Here is a 9,535-nt window from a genome sequence, read left to right on the forward strand (position 1 = left end):
TGCAGCCACCCCAAATTTCACCATAGCCCCCCTCCCAGTGCCACCCCTCTCCGCGCTGCCTCCACTGAGAAGAGCCCAGCACAGCCCCAGCTCCAGCCCGCAACTCCAGCCTACCTACCCCGGCCCACTGTGCCTTGCACAGATCTGGAGAGCACATGCCACCCCATGCCCTCCTGTGGCGCAAGCAGCAGCAGGAGCCCTGTAGCTCCCAGATGAGCTGTGGCTCTGTCCCATGCCCCGCCCCACCTTGGCTGGGCAGTCTGCCCATGCCCCACTCCCTCCCTCACCAAAGGGGGTGTTGATCTGCTCCCCCATGCCCCTTCCCTCCCTGCTCCCCTTCCACCACAACAGAGTACAGGCAGCTGTATTGGAGATTGGACTGGTATCGGGCGATATGCCTCCTTAAAAAGCAGTTATCTGTATTGGCCCCCAAAATCTCTATCAGTGCACCCCTAAATATTTTGAGCTCTGTTTTAGTGCTATAAGTACAGCTTAAATGAATTCTGAAATGTTTTGGCTTTGTATGTTATATTTCTTGACCAACACACGTTGACAATCTTAAGTATGAATCAATCAAATGTTTCAGTCATTTTTCTCCTGCAAAAAATTCTGTAAAGTTTGAGCATATTTTTGGTGCTGACAGTTTACCATGATCTTTCATTACATCTCATTTCAAACATGACACGGGCAGGAAGGAGCACAGCAGTGGCACAAAAGGCATAAAAATCAAAGCTCTTTGCAGGCCCACTTTAATGTTTGACCATGTACAATTAGATATCTTTCATTAAATTTGCTTCAAACCATGTATCTATAGCCCTATTATGTGCTGCTTTGGGAATCCCACTTTCTTGTCTTTAAGCTGTCTACCACCATCTGTTTTTAACACACTTCAGAAATAAGTTACCTAGACATAGGATTACGAAGCTGTTGTAAGGAAAAGTGAAAAGCCCTGCCTTTTTTACACAGGCACGACATACAAAGAATACACAGTGTGATCATTTTCCAAGTGGGGATTGGACAGTGGGAGATTTTCTTTATTGTAGCCACAATAACAATCTCAGTTAGAGAAGAGGAGAATTCCAAATGTGTGTGTGAAATATAATAAACAGAACACATCCTCCCTCATTTTGGCCTGATTCAGGGGAGCCTGGGTCAGGGTCACAGCTCCACTGGATATGTATTCTATTGTGTAATGCATTTCATCCTTTCAAGTCCATTTCCTTGCATCTGAGGAAATGATTAGGGTGTTAACCCAGGATTTAGAAGACAAAGGCTCCATTTCCTGTTCTTCCACAGACATCTTGTGTAAGTTTGAGCAAGTTAAGGTGCAGACAGATGTAGAAATTGAAGCACTTCAAATATACACACCCTATGATGCACTCCAAAAATGGCAGAAGTGCTCCCAAAGTAACCCCAAAGAAAGTACTAGTTAGAAACCATTTGTTCCTGTTATATATATATATGCAGCCTACAGAATGTGACAGGGGGCTTGGTCCTCCAGTATCCCACATTGCTCCAATATTTCCTACTTCTGGGGGTGAAGGAAGGAAAAGCAGGGCACTGTGTCAGTGAACACTCCCGTATTTGCTCCTATGAATGCCCCGACACATACCCTCTTCTCACCAGAACTGGGATTCTTCAGAACTAGGGTACCGGAGGCTCAGCGCCCCCTGCTGGAACTAGGGGACCCTGAAAGTAGGGAACTGGAGGTCTGGTGCCCTCCATGGTTGGAAATGGCAGATCCTCCACTCTGCTGGGTCTGGAATTTCTGCTTTCCAGTCCCTAATCCCTGTGTACCTGTATCTGACTGTAGACATCCAAATCACTTTTAGGATTTGGTCTCTCTTTTTATCCCTCAGTTTTCAACTGGTAACATGGGATTACAGTTCTGTCCCACACTGAAAAGGTTTATGTGATTAAATACCTCATAGACAGGTTGGCTCAAGTCTTGTGGCAATGGGAGCAGAGGGAGGAGCTCATAGGTTGCTAGAACAAATCATGGCACACACTGGGCCAATTTCTGGGTATGTTGTTTTCAAATATAACTTTGTGCCACTTGGGAATGGAATATACTTAAGAGTATTTCAATATACAATATAGTACTGTTGATCATCTACAATTGCCAAAATGTCTACTGTGAGCTTTGAAAGTGCCATATTCTAAAACTAATCTTACCAAATCTTGCAAGAACTAGGCAGCTCACTTTGCTATGTGACTTAGGAAATCTGAATAGCCAGGTGAGTCTATAATTTCTTTTAAAGCATTGGTATTCTCTTGTCTTTCCACAGGAAGCTTTTCAGGAGACAATGACCACTTCTTGGCAATTCATCAGAGAAAGAGTGGGAAACCTGTATTTATCTATCACCACATGCAGAGTTTAGAAAGAAGTTTGGACACAAGCAACCAGAAGAATAACAAACACAATTTCCATTCCTCTTCCCACAACAAAGTCAGCAAGCTGCACCCTGCCATCATTGTTAAATCACCATTCCCAAGATCTGCGTATGATCCATCCCTTAATCTATTGGCTATGACTGGTCAGGACTTGGAAGTGGAAAATCTCCCTGTTCCAGCAGCTAACATTATTGTAGTGGTAAGTGCCTTTCTCCAGATCTTGATATTGCTGCCTGTGCCTTTTTATCCATTCAATGATCTAAATCAATGGTTTCCAAACTAGTTTGCAGACTACTGTTGACTTGAGTGACCACAGCAAACGGTCCATAGTTCAAGTTGCTCCACCCTTGCAATTAAAAGGTGCATGAAAAGAATGAATGGTGGGCCATGAGAGATTTTGAGGTTTGATAATCCAAGAGATTTGGGACCAGTTAGACTAAATCAAGGGCTACACCTTGCATCCCTCATGTTGTCCTTCTTATTCAAGTACAGTTCTCATTCAGTAAGCCCTGCTCTGTGTGTGGGTGTGTGTGTGTATGTGTGTGCGCGCGCGCACGGGCATGTGTGCCTGCACAAAACAAGCAGACAGTGGGAGATCTGCTCCTATGTCGTTAAGCAACTTATTTTTCCTTTAGATGTCCTGAACACCTACCTTCCTCTATGTTTCTGTCTTTGAATTTATACTCATGAAGAAAGTGAAAGACTCTCCATTGCTGTGTGGGTTTTAAAACTATTTAAAAACTCTGAGCAGCATTTAATTGACAAAACCTTCTGTCCTACTGAGGCAGCAATAAACATTCTTGCATTTGAGATGGACACTGGGTACTTTCTAGGTCACAGACAGGAACTTAGTTGTCAGGCCAAAATGGAAGCTTCCTGGCCAGCTTCTTAACAAGTTGCTGGGAGCTGTGCCAGACTTTTCTGGCAAACCATTAAGGAGAAAAACCCAGATTTTCTCCTTTAAAGGAGAAAAGTGTGGGAAACAGTAGGTTCCCCCTTGGAGGCTGGCAGAGTTCCTGCAAGGGGCTGAGTGGTGTGAGAGAAGGGTGACCAGCAGGGAGCATACACATGCACAGGCAGCCTGGAGAGCAGTTCCCCACAGGTAAGTCTGGTGATGGAGAAGGGGAGGATTGAGGCCCCCATAATGAGGGAGGAGGGAGAGGGGGAGGGAGTTGGATGGAGCTGGGACTGCTGCCCAGCTGGCAGTGTGTGGGGCTGGCAGAGTGGGACCCAGGGCTGGGATGTGCAGCTGCAGAGCCTGGGTGGTGAGCAGGATGGCAGTTCATCTGGGAGGTCGGGTGGGGGGGCTTCCTGCCACTGCATGTGCTCCTGGCAGGGGCATGAAGGGCAAGTGCTCTCAGATTTGTGCATGGGTGGAGGCAGGTGCAAGCTGCCCACTGTGGCCTTTGGGTCCCCATCCTGCTGCCCTCCCCCTGGGGCCTCTGCCACCCAATGGGCACGACCCTGTGCGGCAGGACAGAGTGGGGTGGGGAAGCTCAGTACGCATACCGCAAGCCCTGTGCCGCCATGGCAAAGTGCCCCCTGCCTGCCTAGCAGCAGCATGAGTGGTATCATGGAGTTGTGCCCTTTGCTGCTTCTGGGCAGGCAGGGGATGCCTTGCCATAGTGGCGCAAAGCTCTGAGTGGTGGCAATGAGCTTCCTGACCTTGCTCTACCCTGCCATGCCAGGTCCCTCCCACTGACTTATGGAGGCCCCAGGAGGAGAGCAGCAGGACGGGGAACCCCAAGCCCACAGCAGGCAGCCCACATGCACCCTGTTCCGCACAGACTCCACTCTGGCCATGCCGACCATGGGGGAGGAGGAGCCAGGCTTTGTGCTCCATTCTGCCGCAGCAGCTGCTGCCTCCTGTGGGCAGCAGCTTGGGTTTGGGTGATGCAAGGGCCTGCAAACCTGCATCTCTGGCCCCATAGCACTGGAAGCCAGGGGCCCCCTCTGGCAGGGCTGGGGGGGAGCTGTGGGTGGAGAGTGAGAGGCACCAGAAGGGCCCAGGGGGGCTTTGGGTCAGGAGTGAGGGGCAATGTCATGGACAGGGCCCTGGCAGACAGGGCTGCTCAGCAGCACAAAGCAGTTGGGCAGCACGGGGGAACAGCTGCAGCTTGACCTGCATCCTGGTGAATGAAGGGAACAGGAGGGGCTCTGATTCTCTGTGATAAAAAACCCAAAATCAAACACCAAAATGGATAGGTATTTAGAATGTCTTTTATTACAGAGATTAAGCCACAGGTAGGCTTCCAAACTGCTTTAAAGTTGTACATATATCAGTAAAATATTGTGTTCAACTGATACCTATATATATAGTGACGTGTGATTTTAATCACAAAAAACACAAATTTGGGGGGGGTGTTAATCAGAGAATTTGTGATTTTTTTTGTTTTTGTTTTTTGATCAGAGATTTAGAGATTTTTAAACAAAGAAAGCCAGGATCCCAGCAGATCACCATTCCGTATGGAGTACAGAGAAAAAATCAATAGGTACTGAAGTGTCATTGACTGCTATTGCAGTAAGAGGCAGGTATAGTTCTTGAAGCTATTACCTACATACCAGGGAAAGCCACTGAATCCATGTAGTCACTGATCCATCAGGTTCACTCCATTCCTTCCCCACTGTTCCTTTCTCTTGCTGTAAAAATAGTCCTTGCAGGGCTGTGTCCCATGACATATGCAGGGACTACATGAATTCTGCACAGGCAAAAAATTCTGCTTCCTGGCATGGTAAAGCTTACATGGGTACTGGTATAGTCCTGCCTCACCATGTAGAAAAGAGGAGGATTTCTCTTTCTACTTTCTAATGTATAGAATTCAGTAATTCGTAACAGTTCTCCCACTCATTAGTGTGAATTACTAAGCTTCAATTGTTAGTATATGACTAATTGTAACTCTCAGGATATGACTAATTCTGTAAATTATTTTGAAATACTCTTCTAGGAAAGATGCTAGATTTAAAAAACACAAGCTTTTAAAAATGATTAATGAGGATAAAGCTACCCTGTTGCACAGCACTTTGGCATTTTAGCATAGGGATTTTTTCAAAAGGAAGATTTTTGACTTTGCCTTGGCTATTTGACTGTTCTACACACCCAAGTAGCTCCAGGTTGCTATTCTGATAAATATACCAAATAGCTGCTCATCTATTGGTGTAAATGGAATGTAAGTAAATGCAGGAGACACAGAAGAGGTAGAATAGAACTAGCAGGGAAAGAGTACATTTGGATTCATGAAACGTTTTGTACTAATGCTAACTGATAGTAAAAATGTATTTCCAGAGGATTAGTAGCTAAGAATCAAATTCTATTCTTACAGGCAACATGTGCAGCTCCTGTTTGGTGTGGGATGTGTAACAACACAGATTTAGCCTTATTCAAACTTCTGCACTGAGATGGATGGAGCAGCTGATGATGGTGCTGTTCCCTGGGGACCTGTCAGCTGTCAGTGCAGTTGCACCAGTGAGCAGAGCTGATCAGCAAGGCGAAGTGTTCTGTGCCAGCTGATGGGCATATTAGCCGAGTGTGTCCCCAAGTTAGCTTCTACAAATAAAGCTGTCTACCCTTTCTTGCCGAACTCAAAGTTTTACTTGGCCTCTTATAAAGATGATTCCTGAACTTGAATACAGCTGCCCATGCAGATGTGAGCAAATTCAGCCCAGAATACACTGTGATATAATAGTCACTCCTTTCAATAGGTGATAGAACTTTGTGGAGTCTGTGAAAAGTTGGACAGAACTGGGAGCCTCCAAACATTTTGTGAGGTCTCCCAGGGCTTTCAAATAGATGACTCTGCAGTTGCCTTTAAATCTAAATTCAGCAGGCTTTGAATAGGCAGTTATATAACTGGCCTATTAAAGCTACATTAAGTTCCCATTAAGTGACCATAGTCTGCAGCTTTGTTACCTCACTTTTGCAATGAAGAATCTGTCACTGCTCTGAGACTTTCTTTTCTGACAGAACCATATGGGCTCTTATATCTAGGCCCAACAATGTGAGTTAAGGGAGCCTTATCTTGTGATTTCCATCTTTCTAAGGGCATGTCTGATAATGTTATTTTAATATCATCTTTTAGAATGAGTGCACATGAAAGTGCATGTTTAATATTGGAAGTTCTGAGAAATTCAACAAATGAAAGGGCTAATCCTATAATAAGAAGTTTCCCTAAAGGCATCTTCCATCAAAGGGCAGTTCTTCCACTGCATGCTGGCCATGAGAATTCAAGCAGATTTGAGCTCATTCTAGAGTGTTGCTTGTCTACATTTTTTCCCTTAAATGTAAAATTAAGTGGATAATAACATTAATGTAATTTCAGAAAGATTTTTTTGTTTTGTTTTTAATATATCTATGCCATTTCCTTTATGTTCTTGAGTAGCATTTGCTGCTTGTTGTGTCTTTTTGGTTTTGATCATTTAGGGCAAGCAACAGCATTTACTGGATTGCCCTGGTTGATCTTTTTGTTCCAGCCTTTAGCAGTGCTGTTGGTGCCTCAACTTGAAAGGGCAATTGCTAGTGTTAATGCTTCCTGTAATCCAGTTACATGACTAGCTCACATTGTGATTTAGTAGGAAAGTCTGGAAAGGGGGGTTATTTTTTTGGTAAATCAATACTGTCACAGCTTAGCACAGAGAAATAACTAAATTCAATCTAATTTCAGTGGTTTGAGGTCCATTTTCTGTATGATAGAGACAGAGAGAAAGGATGACTGTTCAAGTATTGTAGAATTATGAGGTAAAATGTTGTGCTAGAGAAATATAATCTGACCAGCAAAATATCACTGATGTACACCTGGTTCCTTGAAGCACATTGTGAAGCCAAAAGTTCTGTGGATACCGTGTGCCAAAGTCATGTTTTGTGACTCCATCAATAAAGAAGCTGTGTTAATGATTAATCTCTAGAGTGAACCTGGGGAAATTGCTTTGCTCTCTTGCATGTAGATGGAAGAGAAGAGAGATTTCTTTTCCAGGGATACATTTTATAAAACTCAAGGCTTTTGATTACAGAAAAAATGCTTTGCCTTATCTTATGCTTCTAGCTTTTCTATATGGTTCTGTTTTAGGAACAGCAGGCACTTTGACTGATTGTTGCATAACTGTGCCTCATCAGTCTGACTGTTCAGCTATATGTTCCTCTAAGGTGCAGCAGTAAAAATATGAGAACAGCTGACTGATGATTTTCTATAGGACCCAGTATTAAAAGTATCCACTGGGAGCATTTTTAGATGTGAAGACAATAGTAGTGTGTCAAACAAAAATGCACATTTTCCAGTGGGCATTCAATAGTCTGTTCATTTTGCTCCTGACTTTCCAAACTGCGATGTAATTATTCAGAGTTTTTCATAAGTAAACATACGTGGAAAGTGGTTGGCAGGCAAGTCAGTGCAGTACACAGAAGGCAGAAATGGATCCTGGATAAATGCTTATTTATTAGGAAAGCTGCTGCCGTCTGATGTACATATTGAAAACTTAAACTTTATTTTGGGTGAATATGGAAGATAAGTAAAGGATTTAATAGTATTGCTTGCCAGTAGCATAACTAGGGGTGGGTGAGTTGGGCCCAGCTCCAGGCGCCAATTTAGAAGGGACACCAGCATGGTGACGCCTGGGGAGCCTGGGTCACTGCAGCAGCAGCCAGTGTCTAGGAAGCTTGCACCACTGCAATTTGGCCTCCCTCCCCACACCCCACATGCCAAAATTCTTAGTTACCTCTCTGTGGGTTGCAGGCACAGATAATGTAGGCATGGACCTTACAACTAACTCTTCTGAGCTATGCTAAAGCATCTGCCCTGTAACCTTCCGCTGTTTATTCAAGCCTAAGTTTCTCCAAGGCAAGGAATCTTACTATTTTGCAGTCTCTGTTTAGATTTGTGATATAGGCAAATATCCACTAATAATTGAGCTGAGGCCTCCGGGCATGTTTTCAGATGCATCGTCCAATGTGTTTACATCCAGGCTTCAAGAAGAGAGGGACTAATTAATTTGCTCATTTCATCTGTTCTTTCTTTCATTCTGCATGCCTTGTTAACAAATGCCAAAATTGCTTGTCTTGTGCTATGTATCATACACATTGCTAGAGGATCATGGTATATTACAAATGTATAAATTGCAATAAACCTAAGTCTCCCATCTTGTGGTCATCTACTAGATCCAGAAATCCAAATAAATAAGATTGTAGGCCTGGATGATCTTAATTTAGAATATGGCTGATAGTTCTTAGTACAATCTTCTGGGTCCTGGAATGAATTGCAGGCAGCTGTGGTTAACTAAACTGCTTATAGTCTGGTAACAGTCCTACGGACCAAACCTCTGTCACTACAATGGTTGATGAAAGAGGAAAATTCTCTTTGCCTGTTCCAAGATTTTTGGTGTAGGACTGAGAGATTTAAACTTCCTGCATTTTAGCATTGTTCTCGTATCAAGTGTATTAGGTCAGCAAGCTCTGAGTGTGTCCTACCTTTTTAGGTCATCTGAGAACCAGGGAAGTTGTCAAGGGTCAGTATTGAATGGTACATTTTCAGTGATAATGTAGAAAATTGAAGATCCTCTATTAAATGCAGAAATCAAAACAGTCTGATTATCTGCTGGGAATACTAAGGGACTCCAGGTAAAGGAAATTCTTCTTTGAGGCTAAGAAGCTATACTGAGAATCATATTGTCACCATTATTTCAGGCCTCATTTGAAAAATTACTGTTGCATCTTCCTTCCTGGACAGGTTGCCTCTTCATAAATGCATCTTCCTTTCTTACTTGTTGATATGACCATAACTCACAAGCACATAAATTGTATGGATCCTTCCATTGGCTCCCCATTTCCTACTGAATCCAGTTCAAGTATCACACAGAAAGCTCTGTACAAATCTGCCCCTCTTCATTTATACGCTTTTCTGTATTGACACACTGTCTCTATCTTTTTCACGTTGCTGCTGATGTCTGTTTTCCTGATTTTTTTTTTTTTTTTTTTCCTTTTTCATCCATCTTCCAAGTCATCATTTTCATATTAAATCATGGCCTCCAGCCCTGCTCCTCTGACGAAGACTGAGCAGTATTCAAGTCAAAACCCTGCTGTGATCTTGGTAGGAAATCAGTCAATCCACAGAGATATGTATGGGGGGGGAACACAATAATAAAATTGATCAAAGAT

At 43.6% G+C, this 9,535-nt stretch overlaps 1 protein-coding gene across 1 annotated transcript in view; it reads left to right on the forward strand.

Annotated features, from left to right (window-relative positions):
• Window positions 1-9,535, forward strand: part of PTPRR (protein tyrosine phosphatase, receptor type R) — a 211,627-nt gene that overhangs the window by 3,966 nt on the left and 198,126 nt on the right. Inside the window, exon 2 of the mRNA XM_019543212.1 lies at window positions 2,289-2,593. Coding sequence (XP_019398757.1) covers window positions 2,369-2,593 — 225 coding nt within the window. The 5' untranslated portion in view covers window positions 2,289-2,368. The remainder of the gene's footprint in view (window positions 1-2,288; window positions 2,594-9,535) is intronic.

The sequence above is a fragment of the Crocodylus porosus genome, unplaced genomic scaffold, assembly GCF_001723895.1.
Source record: "Crocodylus porosus isolate Cpor-Errol unplaced genomic scaffold, CroPor_comp1, whole genome shotgun sequence".
Classification (NCBI taxonomy): domain Eukaryota; kingdom Metazoa; phylum Chordata; order Crocodylia; family Crocodylidae; genus Crocodylus; species Crocodylus porosus.